Consider the following 25,583-nt stretch of genomic DNA (forward strand, 5'->3'; position numbering starts at 1 on the left):
GGGGGGGGGGTATTTCGGGGCAGTTGGCAAAATGGCGTAAGCTGTGAGTGTTGCAAGAGTCCAGGTTATGGCGTGATAGAGATAAGGGAGCACGACAGCATTGTGGTGAAGTGTGTTTTGGCACAAGCTTCAGCGGTCGAGCCTTTGGGGACAAGAGCTCCTGGTCTTTGATAGTTTGACACTGTCATCCTGCGGAGTACTCGTAGGGTACGTGGGTACCCAGGGCCGGCCAGACCTGTTGTGCCTGTCCAGCGAATAACACGCATAGCGTACCTTTAGGCGGTGTGACTGCAGCGATGATATCATTTTGTTATGTACCTAAGTGTCGCCCACTAGCAGATGCTCTTTTGGTGGGGAAGCAGCACGCAAGCCTGTCTAGCACGTCTGTGAGTAGGTGCAGGAACAACTGCTGACTTTGCTGCACTTCGGGGGCACGGGGAGCACTTTGCCGAATAGACCTGGCTAGGTTAGGTACTGTGATATCTACCACGCCTACTTCAGGCGAGCATCACGAAGAATACCCAAGTGGACACCCTCAAAACCCCACCCAACATTCTCTCTAGGAAATAACTGCCTAACATTGTAGTTAAGATGATATTGAAAGATCCTCGCCTCGACACTATCGATGGCAGCATGTTTTGCGTGATCGGGGGTGGGGATTTGCCATAGAGGGCACGAGGTACACTCTTCAGAGAGGTCTATGGCATCGTGTCGAGAATCTCCATAAAGACCATTAGATTTTGGTGTGTACCAAAGTCAAGGCGGACAGATATCAGATATGTAGCATGTGTATATCACCTTGCCGCCGTTAACTACAGTTCGCGGGGTAAAATCCTCAAGCAATTCCCGGGTGTTGGTGGGCCCGCTTACAGCTTTCACGCCACCCGCGAAATTCCCCCCTTCTGACAATGCTTAATATGGCCAGCAAAACGAACTCTAGGGTCTCATTCCTGCTTGCTCTGTTGTTCCAAATGCCTTAGCTCACCATGACGTTGGAGGTATCATCCAAAGACATCAATGCCGACGCCGACGGCGGGCACGGAAGGGCGCCTCATACAATTCCAAAGTTGATTCCTGGGTCTCGAAGAAAGTCTGCTCAGCAATCTAGCTCATCAGAACTTGCCCCCCAAACACCTACATTACCCGCTCCTCCGTTGATCGAATCTATACATTTCACCACGCCAATCAAGAGAATCCTGTCACCGGGTGACCATGAAAAGTTTCTCGCCTCATCATCCTACGTGCTGATACTGGCATGGATCTTTACCCTCGCTGATTGCGTTCGCGGCCGTCGAATTTCCGCGCTGGACACTCAGAATTTGTCAACCACCATCAAGAACCTCGATGCCGTGCTTGACCACCTGGAAGGAATGTTAAAACAGTATCCGCCTCTCGACACGGGATCGAGATTTGGCAATCCGGTCTTTCGCAGTTTGCACAAAGCCATTGTAAGAGATGTGGACAGAATACACAAGGACATATTGGGGCTGCACAATGAGGATGCCATCAAAGAGATATCTGTCTATCTGATCAACTCATTTGGTTCTGAGGAGCGACTTGATTATGGGTCGGGGCACGAGCTGAATTTCATGATGTGGTTACTGTGTCTATACCAGCTGAAGCAGATCGAACGAGAAGACTTTCAGGCAATCGTACTGCACACTTTCGTCCGATACCTGAACCTCATGCGAAAGATCCAGAGCACATACTACTTGGAACCTGCAGGAAGCCATGGAGTTTGGGGCCTTGACGACTATCAATTCTTGCCCTTCTTGTTTGGAGCAAGCCAGCTCGTCGGGCACCCGTATATCACGCCCAGGTCGATCCACAACAATGTTGTTCTGGACGAGGAAGGCGACGACTACATATATCTCAACCAAGTCCGATGGGTGGATAGCGTCAAGACTGTCAAGGGACTGCGCTGGCACAGCCCCATGCTAGACGATATCTCGGGGGCAAAGAGCTGGCAAAAGGTGGAAGACGGCATGAGAAAGATGTTCGTCAAGGAAGTGCTAGGCAAGTTGCCCATCATGCAGCACTTTCTATTTGGAGGCCTAATCCCGGGCACTGAGGATATGGGCCAACTGGACGAGGAGACACTGCGGGCTCAGGCGCAGAGAATGCAGCATGTGAAGGAATATGGGCACGAGCCTGACTACTGGGGCGACTGCTGTGGTATAAAGGTGCCCAGCACGGTAGCAGCAGGCGAAGAAATGAGGAAGCGCATGGGCACGTCGGGCGCACTCCGCCCAATACCTTTTGATTGAGAGGCCCGCGGGTGCATCTGCAGGGCCACGAACACGCCACTGTGTAGTGAGGGAATGGGCGAATCAAACAGTCAGAAGCTATACCGCGGCCAGGCAGCAAATGGTTGGTCCAACGGGTGATGTGGAGACACTGGGCGAGCTCTGACCGGTTACCGCCAACTCTTGATTTTCTCCCAGCGCTTCCTTTGGAACACATCCTCAGTCCTTGCTGCCCCTGGTACTATTGGCCCAAACAACGAAACCAGCTCCGACCAACACTGAAGGGAATGAGGGGTCTTGACTATCACAAGAAGAGGAGAGGGGCTGGGGAAACTTGGACATGCGGACGCCTCGCCTCATGGAGACGAGACTCTGAGAATCTGCCTGACCAGACCGTGGTACAAGGATGTGGTGATCCGCGTAGTCTTAACTTTGCCGTGGTTCACATGTGCTAGCTAATATTGTGGTGCAGTCCAGTATGCGCACAGCTTCTTCTAGGCAATGATTGACAGACGATTTGACCGGTTGCTTTTCAGCCTTGCCTGGTTCCCAAATGCCAGTCACAGCCAACGTCCCACTAGCTCATCAAAGAGACAATTGGCATCCCGACCAACGAGGCAAACCCCTCCTTGAGTTCCATTCAGTGTTGAACTGAGGTGCTCCCTCATCGTTTGACCACTTCACCTTTCGTCTTCACTCTCACTTCTTCCTTTGTAACTGTGTGAAGTGTTTGGTCAGGCCAGTGTTAAGTTTCTGCAAAGCTCCCTCGAGCACATCTCGATCCCGTTTATTCTGTCCTTACACCACGTCTGACCCTCACTGTCGGTTTGTAACCCCTCCCTCACAGCAACCCTATCGCAGAGCCCCTCCATCCCGCGGGAATCTCAACCAAGATGGGGAAGAAATCCAACAGATTCTTGAGCTTCACCACACCTCCACCGCAGTCCAGACACCCATGGGTCTATGTGAATGATCCGACAACCAACACCCCCCATGCCACCAGTCTCCAGGACTTGATTGGTGACTGTATCGTCTCCCATCACACCCGGCACGACGGTGACCTCTCCTCGACGCAAGAATCGGAGACTGAGAAGATGGCTGTCTGTCTTGATATGCTCAAAGACGACACCTTCAGCGCCGGCCAGAACGTTTTTCTCATTACGGAGCATCTCGCCGACTCTAAGACTGCTGATAAGCTCGAGACTGCCACGAAGTTCCGCGAGCAGGCTATCAAGGGTGGACGCAACTTTGCCAGCGTGAATCTTTATCTTCAGGACGGGACAAAGAAGAAGGAAAAGGCCAAATGGGGCCCGAATCATCTAGAGCTGGGTATCACAAATATGACCGTCAAGGAAGTCGCGCAAGAGATCTACCAATGGCTATGTATGGACCTCCCCGCCGCTCCCCTTGCAATCGATTTGTTTTTCGTATACTGGCCTTGAACTTACATATATCCGCGTCGCTTTCAGTCACTGTCTTGTCCCCGGCCGAGCACGTCCACCTCATCCCACGCGCCAGATTGCTCGCCGTCGATAAGCGTAATTTCGCCGACTACGCATACTGCCCAATCGCCGACACCAAGAGCCGCCCGATGGATGCCAAGATCCAGTTCGTTGTTGTCATCATTACGAAGCCCGTCGTGGTTCCGAACACCCAACGCCTCCAATGGACCGTGGCCGACAAGTCAGGCATGGTGAGTTCAACGACGCTCCAGTCACGTTTCCCAGCGGGGAACTGACCATAGCTGCTGCATAGGGAAATTTCTACTTCCAATACCGCGGTGACACCTCGCAGTACACCTGGGATTGGGTTCTTGCCCTCAAACCAGGAGACGTCAAAGCCCTCCCGCGCATGCCGATGGTTCAAGTCAAGGAATCACGTCACCTGCGGTTCGCTAAATTCCCGCTGCGTACCGCAGGTTCTGCCATGACGGGGATTGGTCTAGCGCTCAAGACCGTGGGTCACGGCGTGGCCAAGCTCGGCGACATCACGTCCATGGGTAAGTCGTCGGAATGGGTCCCTTCGTGCGACGTCGTCGTCGACGAAAAGGACGGCAAGGTCAAGAAGATCGATTGGGCGGCCAAATTTGCGCAGGAGAGCAAGGACCGCAAGGCAAAGTTTGAGGAGACGCAACGTGGACGCTGTGCCAAGTTGAAGGCCGCCATTAAAAAGCATGGTCTGCCGAAAGAAAAGGATGGGGAGAGTATGGGAGACTCGAGCACGTTGAGAGGCAGCGAGTATGAGAACGAAAAGGCCATTGTGTCAGAGAAGGAGTTTTGCTGAAGGCCTCCTGCAATAACCAAAATAGGCCCATTCGTGTGGACGCTGCCAATGGGTGAGCACATGGGAGTGTCAGAGAAAGTCAGTGTTTCTAGGTTGCTGAGGAGTTGTTTGCAGTGGAGGTTGGTTCGCCAGTCTACTGATTCTGCTTGCTCCACGCTTTGTGCTGCATGACAAACAAAGCACGAGGTCCAAATCTTACATGGACTGCAAACTCGGAGAGGAAGATCGAGCAGAGTCGTCCCGTCTGGGAAATCCGTCAGAATAATAATAAGTAATACGTTTCCGGCAAACGGGGTTTCAAACAGGCCGGCCAAGCGTCATCTACACAATAATCAAGCTGAATACCAAGTAGTTCAAGGGCGGTGGTGGCTGGTGGTAATTCGATTCCCTGCAGTACACATTAAACGAAAGTGCATTTCACTCGGGAACAGGAACCTACCACCCAAAAGCTCTTGTGAGTGAACATCTTGTTATCAAAAGGGAATTAAATACCCAGGATAGTATGGCGGGCGGATGGGCGGGTGATGCGAGATGCATTCCTGTAGGTACCTACACAGCCACCCTCCTCGCCCCTCGCTTTTGCGTTCTCGTGACAGGTTCATAGTGTTGGAATTCCTCAGCTGGCTAACGCCCCCAACCAAGGACTGGCCGATTACTTGGGTACCTACCTGGCTGGGCATCCATCGCACGAGTACTTCCAAGTCATCGGGCAGCTGAGGTCGGTGGACCACCAAGGACGCTTGGGTGGAGGACATCCATCCGCGCGCGGGTGAGACAGAGATACAGAGAGAGTGGGAGCTAAGATGTCAGTTCCTTCGCCCTGGGCACTTGCAGCAAACTTACTGCGTGTCTCTTTTTAGGCTGGTGAGGCATGTTTTACGTATTTGGTCCCTGTCTGTAGACGCACCGCATGTCCAAAGACTCGGAAAATCCATCCTCGACGGATGACAGTGAACCATACGCAGCAAAAGACCATGTCAACATTGTTCCGGAAAATGTAATAGATACAAGTCACAAAGTACCTCTCCAGAACCACACAGAAGTACTGACTATAGCCTCCGAAGTTCCTCCTCCTCTTGCGGTGGCGTCCCCCCAAAAATCTTCTCAGACGCCGTGTCCTGTATCGTTAGCTCAAACACACCCCCTGATAAAAGTCCGTTCCGTCCACCGTCGTTCACTCATTCGCTTCATTCATATCGTCCATCCCTCGTTGTAACAATCATACATCAGAGACACCGGTGTCTCCTCCGACCAAACACCAACCTGGATGCCTTTCCACACATAGAATGTTAATGGATAACCAAACTCTCCTGGAGCTCACAGATGCCTGCCGGTTAGCATCTTGGCATGCATTGCATTGCTGAATATTGTATAGTTCTTGACTGGAACAAGCTTGCAGGGACTGATGCTCAATGGCCTACATCAATGCAAAGACCACGTAATGCCTTGTGCAGCCTTGCCTGAGGCTCAAAAACGCCTGGGGAATCAATGCATTGCTGCAAACACCAAAAAAATCCTTCGTTCCTGCCGAATCAATACCTTGGGGGGCTGTACCCGTACATCGGGGCGCGTGTGACAATATTTACTGGGCCGACGCCGTAAGGGGTATAAGAGTGAGGTGAGGGTGGTTTGATGCTCACGACGCGTGGCGGCGGAGATGATGGAGGGTAGGCGTAGGGTTCGGTTTTTGCTCCACGGTATCCATTGGATGCCCGAGAGCCGTATGAGCCACCATATCCCGAATCGTGGACATCATTATACTCGTACGCCGTGTAAGTGGTGAGCGCAGGAGTATGCTTTCGAGCCGATGAGCGGGAGCTGCGAAGACTGTCGAAACTGTCTTGACTGTCCTGTCTCCGTCGACGGTAGACGCTTCTGCTGCGTATTTCGACAGGAAGGCTTCTGCCCGATTCCTCGTGCCGATGACGTCTCTCATGGCTGTCCCCACGAGCGTAGTGAACATCATCATCCACCAAGTAGATCCGGGTATGCTGTCGACGAGAAGGATGATGGGTGGGGGATCCGAGACCAGAAGGAGGACTATCCGGCAGAGACTCCCGGATGCTTTGTAGATCTAGGTTTCGCTCTGCGTGCTCCTGCAACCAGGCATCGTCCGCCTTTTGCCTGGAATGGCTGTTCCATTCCTTTTCTCGCGCTGATGGAGGCGCCCACGGACTGATTCCGTCGCCAACTTCATCGTTGCCCGGCAGCTCGTCGATCGAAGCTTCATCATCTTCCCTCGAGTGTCTTCGCCTGTTGATTTCTTGTCTATATCTGCCTTGACCGTCTCGCCCCCGTGTTACTGCGCTGCCCGCTTCTTTGCAGGCTCGGCAGTCACCACTCTTGGGGTAATGATATCTCTCGAGACCTAGACAATGGGAAGAGTGGCACTTGGCGGTGGTCTTGTATTCGCATCCGCAACCGTACGAGGTCTTCGTACGCACACACATTGCTTGGAGGTGAGTGGAAAGCGGATTTCGAGGCTCGAGATGTTCCTTTGAATGGCCAAATGATATTTTCGTCCCTGTGTTGCGTGGCGTGGTGTAGGTCAAATCTTTATGCACCGATTGCCCAGGTCACAGAGGTGGTGCAAGCGTCTTGCTTCACAAAATCATGCACAGAAGGAAGGGCTCAGGTACGAAGAAAGCGGTGAGGCGTCTGTGCCAACGTCTAGAACAAGTGTACACTCAATGTACACTGCACTTGCGGGACTCAAAAGAAGCACAGAGGTCACACAAAGCAAGTCTCAATAGATGCTAGGCGTGACGTCGAAATACTTTCGAGACCCCGTCGGTTTTGTTATTCTCGCTGTTGCACTTCATGGGTGACAGATTCTGTCTCACGTCGGAGAAAGGAAGCGTGCATGAGATGAAAGAGGAAGAAATAGTTGTGACAAGAGTGATCAGAAATGGATCTGAGAGCTTTGTGTAAAAAAAAAAAAAAAAGTACGGCTGGTACTTGCGGTGTGAAGTAGTGGGAATGTGACAGGTAAAGAAAGAGGGCCTGTGGTGGGCAGAGTGGTGATATCCTCATGCCAGAATTGCGCGAAAAATGAGGGAGAGTCGAAGGCTGGAAGAGGCGGACTAGCTGGCCTTTCACAGGCAAGACTTCGGTCCAGCTGCATGATGCAGAATCCCTCTCCATCTCGCCTCAGATTCGAGCTGCAAAGGACGACGTATGCGAAGAAAACGCATGGCTCGAACAATGTTGTAGCTAGGAAGCCGGGCTCGAGCGGGCGGTCGAGGTGCATGCGACGGTGCTGAGTAGCAGTCCATCTTCGGCATTTTTGGATTGGTGCTTGGGCCAATGCAGGCACCTTGTGGAACGGGACTGCGGACCTCAACGCCCGAGGAAGCAGGGGAAACGAGCCAGTGTGAGAGATGGTCGGCTACAGGCCGTCGCTGACTGGCCGATGCGACGGTTCCTCGCCCTGTCACAGGTGGTTTCATCTCGGTGGCGCCCGCCCCAATTGCCTCAGTCGGCCGTCCTTGCGGTGCCCGTTCTAGCAAGTAGGTCAATCCGCCTTTTTTGCCTCGTTGATCCATTTTCCAGCCTGCAGGTCTCATTGCTTTCTGGCCTGCGCCCCACCGCCAACTGTAGCTGACATTGGGCGGAGGTGCTGATCTTGGGGCTGCGAATTGGGAGAGCGTGCAGACGGGGAAGCCCAGTTGCGAGAGTCCTCTCACAGTGGTCTGGCACCATGAGCTGCGCCGGCGCAGTCATCATTCGCAGTCTGTACCTCCACGTTGCACGGAGCCATTGGAGTGGGAAAAAAAATCGAGCAGAAATGCTGACCGTTGCCTTGAATTCTAGCCACTGATAGTTTGGGAATTTCCTCGCGCAGTCTGAATTGGTGATATTTCTGCCGCTCGTCAGGAGGAGATCGTTGGAAGAAGAGGATCTAGGCGTGGGGTGCTCATCGGCATCGACTTCTGACTGGAGATTCCGATGGACTGATGAAAGGACGCAAGTGGAGGTGAAGCGGCACGACCATTGGTTTCGAAGCCTTCATCCGCTGCCCAGCACCTCCTCTTTCCTGATGTTTTTCTCCCTCATCGCGTGGTCCAGAAAGGGCCTTCCACCAGTCAGTTTATAGACGCCCTCTTCTTGAGCTCTGGGGCCCTGCGCCGGGACCACTAGGCATGGCAGGAGACCTCAGCTGCGCACTCATTGCTCGACGACGGAGTAACAGCCCGCGGATGCATCGGCAAGGTTTGTCAGTGACCCGACTCTCTTCTGACCATCTAGCACTCATTGTGTGTTCGAAATATTTGCTGGTTGGGTGGCATCGAGGAAATACCAGCCTAGCTGCAGAGTTCCGAGGGACTGCTAGGTCAGATGAGTGCCATGCGGTGCATTTCTATCGAACTCATGTTCGTGGGAGAGAAGGAAATGAAACCCCTCAGGTTCATTGAGAAGATTTGTCGGTGAGGGTGTGTCGACCATGCATGGAATGGCCATGTCGCGTGCTCTGGACCTGGTGCGAGTTGACCGAGTTGGAAAGTCACAATGAATGGGGGAAAGCAAGCCTGGGCTTCTCTTTCGTTCTCGAATCGTCGATGGAGTGATGGATGTCACCCACAGATGTTTGACAACACTACCTTTGTCTTGTCTGCCCACTGTAACCCTCTGCGTTCTATGTACTCGGGAGATGATGATCTGTCTTCTACCCTCTACGTTTCTACATTTGCCACCCGACCTCTGCAACCAACTTTGTTCGGGGATTCAGAGCAACCAACCCTGATGTCAACAGAAGGTATATGTGGCAGTCAAAGAAGCAGGCGGTCTGTTGAATCGGTGAGTAACTTGCTATCCCATCGTCCTTTGCCTCCTGAGTTTTTGAGCGCTGGCCACGACACGTAGCGAGGTCAACACCATTCCAGTGCCCGAACTATCAGTGTTCCTTGAAATCCTTCAGCCTCACCAGTCTCGAAGACAACCTATGGTTAGGCCGTGGAGAAGAGAGAGAAAAAACATACAAAAGATTTCCGAGTATTTCCTCATATTCCACCAATGAGTCAATGACACAGAGCCATCCGGCACCCTTCCTAGCTCTTTTCTTTTCACCTATCTTTTGATTGGTAACATCTGGGCACTGGCCATCGGCGGCGCCGTCGATTCAAGTTATGACGCGTGGGTCGCTGAGTTTTCTGATGTTGGGCCTCTGACAATACTCATCGGCAAATGTAGAGAGATGTCAGGAACATGAGCGGATCCTCCAGCCTCGCCTCCACGCCCCAAGCGGCCCATTACCACTATCACCAGTCTTTCTCGGACGCCTGGCTCTCGATGAACTTGTTTCTCCCTTTCATCGAAACAGGACCCCAGAGACTAAGTGCCTTGGAATTGTCTCATGTCAACTGTCGTGGCGTTCGTCCGGCATCGATGGATAGCTAGCTGGTGCGAACGACTGTGTCCACATCTACCTTCAAGACTTCGATCTGTGGGCGAGTCTTTGCTGCCGTCGGGAGGGCGTCCTTGTACGGCACCAGAAGGACGCCACGACTCATCTGGTTAACAATGGGTAGGAGATTACAGAATCTTGGTTGCAGGCTCCCGCCGTGTTTCGGATGATGTTGAAAATATCGCCTACCTAGAAAGAGTTGATATCGCAAGCTGGAAACACAGGCAGACGAGTTGTAAGCGAACCTCCCTGTCCGAAAGAAGCCATGGTTACTGAGAAGCTTGTTTGCCCCGAATATTGAGCAGTCTGTCTTCGTCGCTACTCAGGGGATTTCCACCACTCTAGTAAATCGATTTCGCACCGACCACGAAATGAGCCACTGTCGGCAGATATTGATAAGAGTTTGGTGATAACCGTATAATTTGCGAGCAAGACGACACCAGGTTTTCCGACTGCTATCGATTGTGGAAGGAAGGCTGGCATATCGGCCCGGTTGGCAGCAGTCTATCACCTGGCCGGTGTCCATCAAGACTCATCCAAAAGCGAGGCGTTTAGCTTGAGCCTTCTGTTGCTCCACGCGGCTTATACCTGTCCTCTACAACCGAGAAGTCAAGCTCTGAGCCGTGACGCTGACATACATGGCCCCCTAAAAGGATGAATGGTGAGCCAGGAAGTGCTGGGCCTTTGCGCCGCTGTCAGTGATCAGTACCCAAGCCTGTTCTATCAGTCTATCAGTCTATCAGTCTGTCCGCCTTAGTGTCTCAGTTCGTAGATCCAATAATTCACAGTACGTCAATCCTCATCAATAGCCTGTCTTGCTCTAAAATCCATCACTAATCCCCTGGGACTTTTCATGCGTCAGTCTCTCGTCATTGATGCGATGCCACCACCTGTGTGTTTCGTCCTGAATGTCTTCAAGTTTCTCATCCCAGGGCTTTGGACTCAGGATGAAATGGACATTCTTCACCTGATCGTCGCGCCATATGGCATCATGGACTCCTTTCCACCTCAACGTCTTCAGAGCGTTGTAGACATACGGCAACCCAACCCAGCGACCATAGAACTGGTCGCCAAGTAAGCTCTGGTCGGCAAAGTCATAGCTCGAGGTCAAGTCGCCATTTTTCATCGCATTGAGGATTTTGTCATAAATGCCTTGGCTAGGATTGCACACAACTAGGCCGCCATTGGGGGACCCTATCCCCGCAGTGGGAGGGGGCCCATGAATCTGAGCATCGTCTGGGGTATTGTGTTGGGATGTGAACCCGCAGTTCTCTGGGATCCAATGCTTGGGATAGTGCGGTTTGTTTAGAGGATTACATGCACAAGCATGGCTTGCGGCGTACACCCTTTTTCCCTCGCCATTCATCCCAGGCGGATCCAGCTCCAGCTCCATCAGTTCATCCATATTCTTCAGAACCAGCATGTCACTGTCCAGTTGTACCAACCGATCATACTCGGTGAGGCTGAACGGGGTCAATTTGCTCCAGCAGTCGTAGAAACGGGGATCGTTGGCGTACTCTTTGGGGACGGACGGCAGGAGGTAAGGGATGTGTTTAGCCGGTATACCTCTCTTCTTGAGAGCTTGCAGGCCTTCGGGAGGAAATGTGTCAGTGTAAAGTGCGACCAGAGGATACCGCGAACCAGCTTTCTTCAAGGAGTACTCGAGAGTGAGGAGGCCCGAGAGGTACTTGGTGTTGGTAATGAGCGTGGTCCACACTTTCGTGGGTGCGCTTTCAACTGGGGATTTCTCCATAACAGCTGTGCCACCGGGTTCGTGAGATGGCCTGCTAGATATAGAGTCCGAGATCTAGGGATATCCAGATGGTAGCAACTGAACAAGGAGCCCAGTCATGGCGAAGGAGATCCAACATGGTGGCGATCTGCTGGCACTAGAACCGCGGGTCAAGTAGGGACAGCGACAGGCAAGCTTTTGATTAAGCCCACACCAAATTATTTTGTTCACTGATGGCCCTCGGGTGGTACAGATCCACAGCTTCGGCAGCGAGTCGGAGAGGCTAAATCATCCCCGATCATCATCATCATCTTCTTCTTCTCTACTCTATCTCTCTGGCCTTAAAAAGAATGTGACCGAGAACCACTCCTCGATTGTTCTGCCTGTTTGTGGGATCCAGGTAAGCGGATAGACTTCAATAATGACTGCGACAGCGCCTGCGGCTCTCTGAAGTCGATATTCGACCGAGACCGCATATTTTCATCAGTATGTCAGAAAGTTTCAGCACGTAAGTATAGAAGAACAACATCATCGCCTCGTCATCATTCTTTTCGCATGCTCACCGCGAGTCAGGCCTCAACATGATCACAAGAGTACCGTCACCGACGTTTTGCGCCAACCCGAGCAGGCTCACCACGAGGAGTCGCGAACAAAGTCGCTCGCAAAGAACTACAAAGGCTTCGTCGCAGGAGTCTTCTCGGGTATAGCGAAGCTCTCTGTCGGCCACCCTTTCGACACAGTCAAGGTTCGATTACAGACTTCGCAGAAGTCACAATTCAAGGGGCCGCTAGACTGTCTGTTACAGACCCTAAGAAGAGAGGGAATTGCAGGAATCTACAAGGGCGCAACTCCGCCACTGCTAGGATGGATGGCCATGGACTCTGTCATGTTGGGGAGCTTGACAGTTTACCGCAGGCTGTTGCTTGAAAACATATTTGCCAATCCTGCTTTCCGGCCCAGGAAGAGCGCCTCAGAGCTCTCACACGAGAAATTGCCTGCTTTTGGACACGGGATCGCAGGAACCATGGCGGGCGCTACAGTTTCTTTTATCGCTGCGCCTGTTGAACATGTCAAGGCAAGGCTACAGATTCAATACGCCGCGAAGAAGAAGGACAGGATGTACAGCGGTCCCATAGACTGCACGAGAAAGATTCTCCGTTCCCACGGTATTGCTGGCCTCTATCACGGCTTATTCTCAACATTAATCTTCCGCTCATTCTTCTTCTTTTGGTGGGGCAGCTACGATATCCTGACGACTTGGTTCAAGAAACACACAACTCTGTCCACTCCTGCAGTCAACTTCTGGGCCGGCGGGATGTCGGCACAGGTGTTCTGGCTGACGTCCTACCCTTCAGACGTGGTCAAACAACGAATCATGACAGATCCTTTGGGAGGTGCTCTTAATGACGGCACTCCTCGCTTCAAACACTGGAAGGATGCGGCTGTTACTGTGTATAGAGAATCCGGATGGAGGGGTTACTGGAGGGGCTTTGTGCCTTGCTTTCTCCGGGCATTTCCCGCGAATGCGATGGCGTTGGTAGCTTTCGAAGGTGTGATGAGGGCACTGCCTGATTGAACCGCTCTCCTTTAACACTCAGGAGGTTCTGTATGAAAAGTTCAAACCCCTTATTCAAGCTGTATCTTCCAGTCCAAATTCTATCTGTCCCATAAGCGACATTCGCTGTTGTCATGTACCTTCTGATATAAAATGTGTAAGGCACATGCCCTCACCAGCATCTCCTTTGTCCTCGGAGCCTTGCGCTAAGAATTCTTGGCACGACCCGACCCGGTCAATATAAAATCCTTCAACTTGTCACGAACTTTGTTCCGTCAGATGTTTGCGCGGATTCTGTTGCCACCATGGCTCCTCTAGTCATTAACGAGCCTCCTCAAGCAGTCCTGCACACATTGGTCAATGCAGATGGGTCAGCAACATACAGCGCCCCAGGCCAGGGCTACAAAATTATCGCCAGCGTCAATTACCCGGTTGAAGTACCATACCGATCTGATGAAATTCCAGAGTCAACCTTAGTTGAAGTCAATCTCAGACCACACAATGGTGTCGGAATGGTCAAAGAACGACATGTCGAAGAACTCATCAAACGGACGCTCCAAGCTATTGTACTTGGCCAGGAGACTCCACGGACCATGCTGCAGGTCACCCTTCAAGTCCTGTCTGTTGAAGGTGACGAGAGCCTACCTGGTGGAGTCAGAGGGGCAGGGCAAGGTGAGACTTATCTCGACTTGCTTACTTCGGCACTGAATGCTGCCATCCTTGGGTGTCTAGACGCAGCTGTGCAGATGGAAACATTGGTGGCTGCCACTCTCATTGGCATCAATCGGGACAGTGGACAAATGATCATCAACCCAGGAGTCTTGCAGCGCAAGAAATGCGCTAGCTTGCATGCGTTTGCCTATAAAAAAGACGGCACGATGCTGTTGATGGAGAGTGAAGGCAAGTTCAGCATTGAAGGTTGGCAACAAGCAGCACACACTGCTCGCTTAGCAGTTCTTGGTCACTCCTTTGTCGCCAATTCCACCACCAGCACCAGTGACAGACAAGCCAACAAACAGTCGAACAGCGATGTTACCATGAATGGAACAGACGGTGCAACTGGGAACAACTCGGTTATCTGTGTGCTGGATGTGATCAGGAACGCTCTGGAAGCTCGAGTGATTAAGGATGAAAGCTGGCGACAGGATCGATGATGTTACAAGTTTTGCCAGTGTATGAAGGCTGAAACCGTCACAAAGTGGGCGGCTGACTGACACCAAACAGTGGTGAGGTAAAGGAAGTGGGGATGGGAAACAGACTTATCGGTGTGCAACCGCCTGTTTATGGCTGCCTTCTAGGCTTAAGTATTGGTGGTTCAGGGGCCGATAGTTGATACTTTAGGTGCCCACTTTGGAGGATCTAGGGAGCCTAGGGAGCTCTACGAGATACCGGGGCGGTCGTGTGGTTGATCAAAGCCCACAGCAGATCCCCACGTGCCTGTCTCAGCACCAAGACACGCCCGGCCGGATCACCCCCAGCTCAAAGGGATATTTTCATCTGGCATGTGCGATTGCTACAAATACTCAAGGACGGCATTGACTGAGGTGCAACCAACTACCTCAGGTCGATCAAGGAATCTCTTTTACTTTGGCGTCGCCTCACGATCTCCTTTACCTTTTACGACCTTGCAGCAGATTTGCATAATCGGTTGACCTCGGCTGGCCCAGAGACTTTGGTTCAATTCATTCACGTCATCACCTGCAGCAAAACGACATTGAAGAGCACAAAAAGCATTCAATCACCAGCTTCATCCGCTAAGTCCGAGTCTCCGGATTACTTATTTGGTGATATCTTGTGTTACCTGACTATCTCGTCGTACCTGGCACCCGAGGGCAGCTTTCAGGCAAGTTTCCTAGGCGTCCCATGCACTTCGGCGCTCTGACTATTCCGAAGATTGGCCCGCTTACGAGCGTGTTCGGATTTGCCTCTCGGCATCACCTCCCCATCACCATCACCACCCCAACCCTACTCCGGAGGTGACACAACCTCCAGATCGTCCACTGTTGGCCAGATCCACTACTCCCGCCCGGCTCGGTTTCTGCCTTCGTTTGCCCTGCAGGTCGTCTTTTTTCCAACATGACCGCCTGCTCCACCTTGTGCTCGCCCACTACATCCGAGGCCACTAGTATCAGCAACTCTTCTCCGCCGACTCCTGTCCTTGATAATCTTGACTTCCTGCTCCCTCGTGGTATGGCCTCCTCCACACCCAAAAGGTCGGTTGGAGAGTCTATTCTCCGCCAGTATGCCGAACATTTAGATCCCATTGACGCCGACGGCCAAACGCATGCCGTGCGCAGTTTGGTCCACGCAGAGCCCGATCCCGTGAGCGAGAGACCCGTCAGCAGCGACAACGCGTCCACCAACGATCCTTCGAAAACCTCGTACATCGCCCATCACCCTACAGTCCCCGTGCCAAAGCCTCTACTGCTGCCGAAGTCGTTGCTCACCCACCGCAAAAACCCAAAGTCAATAGACATACCCAGACAAACAATCATGAAGGCTCTGGTCTCACGGCGGCCCAGTGCGGGGCCCAATACGGCACCGTTGGCCACGAACGCCGTCAAGACGGCCATCACCGAGGCAGAATTGGAGCAACAGAGAAGCTGCTCCGGGTCACCATCATTGTCAGCCACCCTGGCTAGCCTTCAAGCCAGCGCGCTGTCAAACAACTCGCCCACATCGACAAGTTTTCTTCGATCGCCATGTTTCTTCCACCAGCGATTTGACGGGGTTGTGGACATCCAAAAGGTTCTGGAAGAGATTGCGGACGATGACTACTCGCATTCGCGACTGATGCAGACTGCCACAGGCGTAAGAGAGGTCTCCAAACAGTTGCAGCGCAAACCCCTGAAACGCGCTGTGCGCAATGTCATGATTGTGACAAAGGCTCGAGATAACAGCCTCGTCTACCTGACACGTGAGCTTGCGGAATGGCTGCTCTCCACGCCTCGGTATGGGAGCGAGCTGGGCGTGAACGTTTATGTGGATGCCAAGCTCCGACATTCGAAACGATTCGATGCCGCTGGTTTGCTGGCGAAGGAACCTCGGTTCAGCAAGATGTTGAAGTATTGGACTCCGGATTTGTGTTGGTCATCGCCGGAAAAGTTCGACCTGGTCCTTACAATGGGAGGTGACGGAACTGTATTGTTCACCTCATGGCTGTTCCAGCGAGTGGTCCCTCCTGTGCTCTCCTTTTCACTGGGAAGCTTGGGGTTCTTGACAAATTTTGAGTTCGATAAATACAAAGAGCACCTTGATCGGGTTATGGGCGACGCTGGAATGCGAGTCAACCTTCGTATGCGATTTACATGCACTGTCTGGAGAGCCGATCGGTCTCCCGGCGCAGTGAAGGGCGCTGTCGAGGAAGGCGAGCAGTTTGAAGTTTTGAACGAGCTTGTGATTGATCGCGGGCCATCAGCTTACGTGTCCAATCTAGAGCTCTACGGTGACGACGAGCTGCTGACAATTGTGCAAGCAGATGGGTGTATCTTTTCCACGCCGACGGGTTCCACAGCTTACTCCTTGTCTGCTGGAGGGTCCCTGATTCATCCATCCATTCCTGCCATCTTGTTGACGCCTATATGTCCGCACACGCTTTCGTTCCGGCCGATGGTGCTGTCGGACACTCTTGCGCTGCGAATTGCTGTACCTCACAAGTCCCGGTCGTCGGCTTATTGCTCTTTTGATGGGAAGGGACGAATTGAGTTGAAACAAGGGGATTATGTGACCCTGGAAGCGTCGCAGTATCCGTTCCCAACTGTCATGACCGGCACGAATGAATGGGTGGAAAGTGTACAAAGAGCTTTGAGATGGAATGTCAGAGGCGCAGTTCAGAAAGGCTGGGACGATGGGGACAATGAAGACAGCGACCATGCTGAGGAGAAATGGGACATAGACATTGACTCGAGCCCCCTCGGAGGGACAGACAGCGGTATTGGACCCAGCGAGGATGGCGACCACGCCGCAAGCCCAATGAGGCGGCAGCTGAGCATGTTGAATATGTGAGGAGGGTTTGTTCAAAGATGGTACTACATACCCAGGGAATGGGTTTTGTCACGACAACGTGGAGATTTGTCACGACGGGGATTTTTCAATAAGACGATGACCTGCAGCGGGCTTGATCCGGTAAGATCGATACGCTTTTGCTTCAGCCTTGTCCATACAACATGCTTCCAATACGCTCCATACATTCTACAACGACCAGACAAGACCACATTGCACCCAGAGCCTCACAATCTCAGCTGTCTCGCCTTGGCAGCTCTCACTAATGTCTGCACAGTTAGTCGCCTAGCGTTGTTTTTGGTGTATAGAGGGTGCGACAGAAAGATGGTTGAAAAAAAACAACAAAACCTGTCGACACTTCTCCCTCTCACTTCCCCTCGTTCTTTCTTTCTCCATCGTTATTTCAAATCGTCGCGCTCCATCAAGTTCGTCGGTGCAGCACTTCTAAACTTACAATACCGTCACTCGACCAATACAAACAGACCCTAACAGTACCCCAACAACTTCTCCGATTACGTCGTCGTCAGCGCTGGTCAAAATGACTTCTTCAGACAAATCCGCAGGTAAGTTCACACCCACACGATCTTCTCGTCAACTTCTATCTTGTAACATTGCCTAACAATAAATATATATAGGCTCAACACCTGATTCTCCTTCATCTTCCTCTGAACGGCGACATCGTCGTCAGAGCGTTGGATTTCTCTTACCTGGAGACACTGACCTGAGCTCTGGTCTGCCCAGCTCATCTTCTGGTGCAGAAGTTGATCTTCTTGCAACTGAATCTGTCAACACCACCACACCTACTCCAACATCTCTCACCGAAACGTCACCTGGTCTTCGTCGAGTTCATGGGACCACAAACTTGAATTCACTAGTCAACTATCCTCAGACCACAGACTCTCCTGAGAGTGAACCCAACCTTGCAACCACAGCATCAGAGGACGACTCGCTTGAATCTGATCACCAGGTCACTGATCCAGTCAACAACCAGGCTGCTACTGCAGCAACATTCTGGACTGATGAACCTGGGTGGAGTTTTGCCCACATTCACGATGTGACAGCAAACTCAGCACAAGATCAGCCAAATCCTCTACCAATCCCAGCAAATACGCCAGTCACTGGCACCGTACTTGTTTGGTCTGATGAGCTAGGTTGGGGTTTTGGAAACATTGCAGGTCTGGCAGAAAATCTTAGACGCGGCCTTCCAAATTCGCTCACATTTCGACCTGCGCCAAATTCATCCACCACTCAGACTCTTCCAACACCACTGTCACAAGTTGACCAAGACTCATCCATTACGCAAGATCTTCCATCATCATCGTCGTCGTCGTCGTCGTCACAGGCCCAAGTTGATCTGAACTCATCCTCTGCACAAGTTCTTACAACTCCACAGTCACAAGTTGATCAGGACTCTACCAACACCACCCATACTCTTCCAACGTCACAGACTCAAGTTCATCAGGGCACACACATTACTCAAGATCTCCCAGCGTCACAGTCTCAAGTTGACCAAGACCCAGCCACCACTCAGACTCTACAAACGTCACAGTCTCAAGCTCATCTGAGCTCATCCTCTACTGAAGATCTCTCAAACTCGTCCGGTGCAGAAGAGGGCGACAACGACGACGACGACTACGCCTCAGAGGAGGCTGAAGAGGACGGGGAATGGCAGGCCCCCGAAGACATGTGGTCTTCAGATGGCGAAGAGGAGGAGGAGGAGGATGAGGTGCGCGTCAACCTGGACGAGGTTGACGCCCCGGTTGCGGAACAACTCCGCGCCGGGCTCGCTCACTTAAGCGAGGCCCGGGTCCAGATCGACGTCCTCGACGGCGATCTCCCAGTTGGCGCCGTCAGGGGCAACCCAGCGGCCGTCCGCGCCCGCGCGGGTCTCCTCTCTGCAGAGGGCGAGATCCTAGGTGCGGTCGGTCAGCTGTGGACGACCCTGGCAGAGGCGCGGGAGGTCGCCGTCGACGCTGAGGAGGGGTTTAGACAGCTCCAAGACGAGGTCCGCCGCCTCACAGCTGAGTACCTCGCTGCTCAGATCGATGCTGCTCTTGCAAGGGAGCGTGCGGACTCTAGCGAGGCTCTCCTTGAGAGAGCTGAGTTAGAGATCGCCGCTCTTCGCGAGCAGCTTCGAGACGAGCAGCATTGAGGCAGTTGTGTGTGCGGTGGCCTCGCTCTTGTGAGTGTGTCTCGGTGGGTGTCCTGGTGGTGTGGGAAGGGGGGGAACAGGGGAGGAAGGGGAGGAAGGGGGAGGAAGGGGGAGGAAGCAGGAGGCAAGGGGGGAGCAGGGGGTGGTAGCGGTGGTGTTTGCTGGGTTTGCCGGTGCCCCTCGGGGCTTATGAAACGAGAACAAGTGTTGTTTGTTTTTCTTTTTTGAGCACTCCTGTGCTCATGTGCCCTTCGGGGCTTATCAAATCCCAAAAAAATGTCGAGAACAAAGTCCTCTCCGTTTCATCTTCCGAGTGATCGCCTTCGTCAGTTGGATTCATTATCCGCCAGGTATCTAACCCCTCGGGACCGATTGAAGTGCCCCGGAGCGATCCACTCCTAACTGGCAGGATATAGAACGTCACTGACAACCAATTCTACATCGTCACAGTGCATTGATGACTGTTACGGAGTGACCGGAGCTCCTCCAGCACATACACGATGAGCAAGGAAGGAGAAGTCACGAAATCAAGAAGCATGGGATCCTGGATGAAGCACCCTACGGCTACAACGGAGGGTTGGCAAGACTGAGGCAGCATTATGAGGAGGACGTGTGATGGTGTCAATGCGAAGAGAGAGAGAACCGATGACGTGACTCCATATGCCATCTCAGCAAAAGCAGACCGGGAGTCCTCGGCATCATGAGCAAAATTGGGGGGAATCTAACTACCCACAATCGAAGCATGCAGGGGCATATAGTCTGACAGTCTATAACTTGTATACCATGCAGGGAATATTGTACGAGTGGTGGCGGCAAAGCATGGCGAGTAATGCGCGGACCCGGTGATTGGTTGCTCGACGAGGCTGCCAAGGGAAACTTATTACTTGAATTTCATCTCTTCCCGCCACCTGAGGGAATGAATGAACCAAGAACACTACAATAACATCACTTGCACATCATCCAAATTTGTATCATAGCACGTATCAAAATGGCCGAAGGTATCGACAGAAATGCAGACGGTGAGTGCGACGTCTCCTGTCGAACAGTGCGATCAGGCTGGCGACTGACATGGGCAAACCAGAGCGCATGGAGTTCTCAACTTCGAAAGAAGTGACAGTCGCCCCAACCTTTGAGGACATGCACCTCAAGGAAAACCTCCTCCGTGGAATTTATGCGTACGGCTATGAATCGCCCTCAGCAGTTCAGTCTCGAGCGATCGTGCAGATCTGCAAAGGAAGAGACACCATTGCGCAGGCGCAGTCAGGCACAGGCAAAACCGCGACCTTTGCCATCAGCATTCTTCAAATCATCGAGACTTCCGTCCGTGAGACACAAGGTATGGATGGGATCCCGGGCATACACGACCTGGCTAACAAAATCTCAGCTCTAGTCTTGTCCCCGACCCGCGAACTAGCGACCCAGATCCAAAGCGTCATTATGGCCCTTGGAGACTACATGAATGTACAATGTCACGCCTGTATCGGCGGCACAAACGTGGGTGAAGACATTAGAAAACTGGATTATGGACAACATGTGGTGTCGGGTACGCCCGGGCGAGTGGCAGACATGATTCGAAGAAGGAATCTCCGCACACGACACATCAAAATGCTGGTCCTGGACGAAGCAGATGAACTGCTCAATCGCGGTTTCAGAGAACAGATTTACGACGTCTACCGATATCTCCCTCCTGCCACGCAAGTTGTGGTCGTCTCTGCGACCCTTCCCTACGATGTCTTAGACATGACCACGAAATTCATGACCGATCCCGTCCGCATCCTGGTTAAACGTGATGAGCTTACGCTCGAAGGCCTCAAGCAATATTTCATTGCTGTGGAGAAAGAGGAATGGAAATTTGACACATTGTGCGACCTCTACGACACGCTTACCATCACACAGGCAGTGATTTTCTGCAACACTCGTCGCAAGGTCGATTGGCTTACCGATAAGATGCGCGAGGCAAACTTTACAGTCAGCAGCATGCACGGCGAGATGCCACAAAAAGAACGTGATAGCATCATGTCCGACTTTAGACAGGGCAACAGTCGAGTCCTCATCAGTACCGACGTTTGGGCTCGTGGGATCGACGTCCAGCAAGTCAGTCTTGTCATCAACTACGACCTGCCCAGCAATCGTGAGAATTACATCCACAGAATCGGGCGTAGCGGGAGATTCGGTCGCAAGGGCGTGGCGATCAACTTCGTCACTAGTGAAGACGTCCGCATTCTGCGGGATATCGAGCTTTACTATTCCACGCAGATTGATGAGATGCCCATGAACGTTGCCGATTTGTTGACTTAAGGAGCGCTTATTACTTGAGCTAGCTTGTCACGGAACCAAGAATCGTCAAACTGGATTGGCCCTGTAGAGGCGTGCGTCTCTTGTCAGCTGCGTCTCACGTTGCGATGACACGGTTCTCACTGCAACACCTAATCCCACATTCTCTGAAATCCAACCAACCATAACCTTTCTAGCTCGTCATATTCCAGCGAATCTTTTCGGTTTGGAAGGGGTCTCACCAATTTGCGGGAATTGTATTATCGAAGAGACACTCCGTTGGAGTTGGAATACAGTTCAACATACGAGAGCAGTGTTGTCAAGGCCTTAGAGCCAAAATCCGGTCAACCGAGCTGCGATTGGAGCTTTTACAGAAGCGAACAGTCGAGAGGCGATGTGGTCACTTTTCAGGTTCTTCTACTTCCGGTATCAGGTACATCGAGGATGGAAATGGGCTGAAGCCAAAAAGGTATGATGTTCCCTCCCCCTGTTGTTTGCGGAATATCAGCTAAGACTATTGCAGAATGTTTAATATCTTTTACCAACGAAACCACCCTTCAATATCTCATTCGGTCGTCATGGCCATTATCGAATGCTTTGAGACCTTGCAGGTACTTCCTATTCCTTTTTCCACTAACCTTAGTTTTCGAACGCTGAAAACACATCCCGTTTGGCCTCTTGATACTCCCTCAGGATAGTCTCCCGTCTTGCCTCAGATCTCACCTTGACCTCCAGAGTGTAGGGCTTTGCACACACCAAGAAACCCTCACTATATCCCGTAGTCGGATCGGTGTCCGGCATGATCGGTTTTCCATCGTTGTCTTTTCCAGGCGCAAATTCAAAAGCCCACAGCAGCTTTGCAATGGCAAGGAACAAATTCCTCTCCGCGAGATGAATGCCGGGACAAAGTCGTCTGCCGGAGCCATAGCCATAATGGTCCCTGTCGTCAGGGTTGGAGGCTTGGGCGAGTTCCGAAGCAAGCGCCGTGACCCCCTTGTAATGATCTGGATCGAATTTGTCCGGGTTTGGGAATCTCTTCTCGTCGTGGTGCATTCCCCATGCATTGATGAAGATCACAGAGCCCTTTGGGATTTTGTACCCATCGACCCAGTCGTCTAAAGCACCGAATGGGTTAGTCATGGATGATTCTACCTGTTCACAGCGAACCTCATACCTTCGTCTACAGCATGTGGAAATGCCAACGGAACCACCGGCCTGGACTCGTCGTTAGCACCAACCAGCTATGTCAGGGTAAGGAATCTTGAACGCCACCATCCAGGCGCTTGCAAGAAAATCTCACCTCCATCTCATCGCTTCTTTCACCGTTGCAGCTACATACGGTAGCTTTGCATAGTCAGCCCACACAGGAGATCGGTCTTCGCCCATGACACTGTCAATTTCATGCTGCGCTTTCCTCATGACTTCAGGCCACTTGGTGAAGGCCTGTATGGCCGCGATGATGATGCTTGAAGAGGTATCACTTGCGCCCTCCATCATTGTGCCGCCCAGGAAATAGAGCTGATGTCGGTTCAGTTCAAGCTTTTCTTTCTGGTCAAGGACTCTGTCCATAAATGAATACTTGCTGCCCACGGCTTCTCTGCGCTTTTCGAGCCCGGTCAACATATCATTATACAGATTGTTCATCGCATTTCCAACGTCTTTGGCTCGCGAGCGCCAGTTCCCAAAAAGCTGTTCGGGAACGTAGTGTAGAAAAGGGAAGATATCGACGGGAGGGGTGTTGCCCGGTTCCATGACCACCGACCAATTCTCCATGAGTTCGTAGAGGCGTTTCATGTGTGGAGTGTCCACTGTAGGGGATCTCACGCCCCAGATGGTGGCGCATGCGATGCTGTTGGTATACCGCTTCGGATGGTCCATGTGCTGATCCGGTCGCTCGAGGAAATCTTTCAACAACTGACTTGCTTCGGCTTGCTGCAAGGGTAAATGGTCCCTCATCACGATAGACTCCATGAAGTGCTGATGAATCGCTTTTCTGTATTTTTGCCACGTTTTGCCATAGTGTGCAATCAGGACATGGTCGCCGCCTGTAATGAGATTGTGCGAAACATAGCTGTGGGGCCGGTCGCTGTAGATGTTTGACTTCTTGTCAATCAGCTGCTTCACCAGGTGGCGAGAAGTGAAAACAATGGCGGTTCCAGGGCCGAGCTTGAGGGAGAAGATGCCGCCATATTTCTGTGCAAGTTTGTCAGTATTTTAGTCCCCAGTAGGGCACACCTCAGAGCGGTGAGCGTGTACATACCTTGGACCATTCAGTGAACGTCAGGTAAGAACCCTTGGTAGGGATTTGATGAATATTTCCAATGATCGGGGCAGTGGGGGGACCTATTCATGATGGCACACACCGATGAGTACACACCACTCGCAGTAACTCGGCATCACGATGCATATCCACATACCAGGTGGCAGACCCTTTTCGCGGCGTCCGATGAAGAGAAATGCGTAGAGTAGCAGGGCAACGAGCAGGCCGCCCAGCACTGGCAGGATGGTTCCCAGTGCCATGGGTTGTATGAGCGCGAGAAGAGGACGGGGCTGCCAGGTAGAGCAGAATATTAGTTCAAGGTCTTTGAGGACGATTGCCTTCTCGGTCAGAAGAGCAAGATGGCTGTTGCCTCGATGCACGGATGATCTTGGAAAGAGCAGTCGGGAGAGAGAAAGTTATGAGAGGCGAGACCTGATATATATGGGCAAGCAGGCAGATCACTGACTCCAGTGAAACATGAGGCGCTTTTGGTGTTGTCGATAGCCAAGACTGGGGTAAAGTCCACTGGTTACCAACTGGGCCAACTCCCCCACAATCTCATCTCAACCACTTCCCCCAATGATATCAGGTCCCACGATCAAGGTTCATGCCTAGACCCTCGCTCTGGGAGGCTATACCCCAAGGCCGCCCTGTCCATTCTGTCTTAGCTCTATGATTTACATCGGATTTACCCCCCACACGGATACTGACCATGAACATGTAGCGGGGTAGGTGCATAAGCCTCTTCCTCTAGCCCTTGAAAGTCCAAGATTGCACTGAACTATCCAGGTGGGAAGCTAGAGACCTGAGTCACTGGGATTCATTGCCTATCACGCTGTTCGGCAGCGCGAGGCTGAGGGCCAGCCTGGTGATGCGGAGAGTCATCTCCGAGATGCTGACAGACCTCGGCTGGGAATCCCCTCATTCAGCTTGTCATAAGAAATTTAAAGAGATTTACCTTGCTCTCGATCCTTTGTATCGTTCAAAGGCAGAAAAGGAAATTGCCAGATTCTCACCTCCGACCCTCTCGTGAAAACAACAAGTCCGAACTGTTCCATCCCCAAGCCACAATGGCGCAGCTCCAAGGAAAAGTCATCGCAATTACCGGTGCAGCATCGGGTATCGGGGCAGCCACGGCCCTCGAATGTGCCGCGAGAGGCGCTGCTGGACTGTCACTGTGTGATGTCAACGAGGATGCCTTGAAAAAGGTGGTGGACCAGATACAGGCCAAAGGGGTCAAGGTAATAGGAAAACGAGTCGACGTCTCCAATTCGGAACAGGTTGATGCATGGATTGCCGAAACAGTCAAGGAGTTTGGCCGTCTGGATGGCGCCGCCAATATCGCGGGCGTCGAGACAAAGCCGGGCGGCAAGGTCTTTTCCAACATTGTCGATATCAGCAACGACCACTGGGACTTTATCATGAAGATCAACCTCACGGGTCTCTTTTACTGCCTTCGCGCTGAACTCCGTGCTATGGACCGGGGTGCCTCGATCCTCAATGTTGCGAGTATGGCTGGCGTCATCGGTCGTCCTGGCATTGCCGCCTACTCGACTAGTAAGCACGGTGTCGTTGGTTTGACGAGAACTGCAGCCAAGGAAGTCGGCGAGCGCGGCATTCGAGTCAATGCTCTTGCTCCGTAAGTAACGTTATGTGGCCCTCGTAGACTTCTGTC

The 25,583-nt window shown here is 52.3% G+C and overlaps 11 protein-coding genes across 11 annotated transcripts; 8 read left to right on the plus strand and 3 right to left on the minus strand.

Moving 5' to 3' along the window:
- Positions 1–986: 986 nt before the first annotated feature.
- Positions 987–2,267, plus strand: AYO21_08697 (hypothetical protein; the record flags this gene model as incomplete). The annotated part of the gene is made up of 1 exon (XM_022658640.1): positions 987–2,267. One exon carries the CDS (start codon positions 987–989, stop codon positions 2,265–2,267), a length of 1,281 nt encoding a protein of 426 aa, XP_022509001.1.
- Positions 2,268–3,139: 872 nt separating this feature from the next.
- On the plus strand, positions 3,140–4,529 carry AYO21_08698 (hypothetical protein; the record flags this gene model as incomplete). The annotated part of the gene is made up of 3 exons (XM_022658641.1): positions 3,140–3,629; positions 3,716–3,939; positions 4,002–4,529. 3 exons carry the CDS (start codon positions 3,140–3,142, stop codon positions 4,527–4,529), a joined length of 1,242 nt encoding a protein of 413 aa, XP_022509002.1.
- Positions 4,530–6,061: 1,532 nt separating this feature from the next.
- AYO21_08699 (hypothetical protein) lies at positions 6,062–6,979 on the minus strand (the record flags this gene model as incomplete). The annotated part of the gene is made up of 3 exons (XM_022658642.1): positions 6,062–6,782; positions 6,833–6,897; positions 6,974–6,979. 3 exons carry the CDS (start codon positions 6,977–6,979, stop codon positions 6,062–6,064), a joined length of 792 nt encoding a protein of 263 aa, XP_022509003.1.
- A 3,774-nt stretch (positions 6,980–10,753) lies between these two features.
- AYO21_08700 (hypothetical protein) lies at positions 10,754–11,686 on the minus strand (the record flags this gene model as incomplete). The annotated part of the gene is made up of 1 exon (XM_022658643.1): positions 10,754–11,686. One exon carries the CDS (start codon positions 11,684–11,686, stop codon positions 10,754–10,756), a length of 933 nt encoding a protein of 310 aa, XP_022509004.1.
- A 467-nt stretch (positions 11,687–12,153) lies between these two features.
- AYO21_08701 (hypothetical protein) lies at positions 12,154–13,241 on the plus strand (the record flags this gene model as incomplete). Its single annotated transcript, XM_022658644.1, has 2 exons — positions 12,154–12,173; positions 12,239–13,241. The coding sequence occupies 2 exons, from the start codon at positions 12,154–12,156 to the stop codon at positions 13,239–13,241; spliced, it is 1,023 nt and encodes a 340-aa protein (XP_022509005.1).
- A 284-nt stretch (positions 13,242–13,525) lies between these two features.
- AYO21_08702 (hypothetical protein) lies at positions 13,526–14,374 on the plus strand (the record flags this gene model as incomplete). The annotated part of the gene is made up of 1 exon (XM_022658645.1): positions 13,526–14,374. The coding sequence occupies one exon, from the start codon at positions 13,526–13,528 to the stop codon at positions 14,372–14,374; it is 849 nt and encodes a 282-aa protein (XP_022509006.1).
- Positions 14,375–15,296: 922 nt separating this feature from the next.
- On the plus strand, positions 15,297–17,225 carry AYO21_08703 (hypothetical protein; the record flags this gene model as incomplete). Its single annotated transcript, XM_022658646.1, has 1 exon — positions 15,297–17,225. One exon carries the CDS (start codon positions 15,297–15,299, stop codon positions 17,223–17,225), a length of 1,929 nt encoding a protein of 642 aa, XP_022509007.1.
- Positions 17,226–17,760: 535 nt separating this feature from the next.
- AYO21_08704 (hypothetical protein) lies at positions 17,761–19,374 on the plus strand (the record flags this gene model as incomplete). Its single annotated transcript, XM_022658647.1, has 2 exons — positions 17,761–17,785; positions 17,858–19,374. 2 exons carry the CDS (start codon positions 17,761–17,763, stop codon positions 19,372–19,374), a joined length of 1,542 nt encoding a protein of 513 aa, XP_022509008.1.
- Positions 19,375–20,362: 988 nt separating this feature from the next.
- Positions 20,363–21,672, plus strand: AYO21_08705 (ATP-dependent RNA helicase fal1; the record flags this gene model as incomplete). Its single annotated transcript, XM_022658648.1, has 2 exons — positions 20,363–20,393; positions 20,456–21,672. 2 exons carry the CDS (start codon positions 20,363–20,365, stop codon positions 21,670–21,672), a joined length of 1,248 nt encoding a protein of 415 aa, XP_022509009.1.
- A 615-nt stretch (positions 21,673–22,287) lies between these two features.
- AYO21_08706 (hypothetical protein) lies at positions 22,288–24,168 on the minus strand (the record flags this gene model as incomplete). Its single annotated transcript, XM_022658649.1, has 5 exons — positions 22,288–22,763; positions 22,823–22,863; positions 22,988–23,841; positions 23,909–23,991; positions 24,066–24,168. 5 exons carry the CDS (start codon positions 24,166–24,168, stop codon positions 22,288–22,290), a joined length of 1,557 nt encoding a protein of 518 aa, XP_022509010.1.
- An 810-nt stretch (positions 24,169–24,978) lies between these two features.
- On the plus strand, positions 24,979–25,551 carry AYO21_08707 (hypothetical protein; the record flags this gene model as incomplete). The annotated part of the gene is made up of 1 exon (XM_022658650.1): positions 24,979–25,551. One exon carries the CDS (start codon positions 24,979–24,981, stop codon positions 25,549–25,551), a length of 573 nt encoding a protein of 190 aa, XP_022509011.1.
- Positions 25,552–25,583: the final 32 nt, after the last annotated feature.

Source organism: Fonsecaea monophora, assembly GCF_001642475.1.
Source record: "Fonsecaea monophora strain CBS 269.37 chromosome Unknown Scaff78, whole genome shotgun sequence".
In the NCBI taxonomy this organism is placed as follows: Eukaryota; Fungi; Ascomycota; class Eurotiomycetes; order Chaetothyriales; family Herpotrichiellaceae; genus Fonsecaea; species Fonsecaea monophora.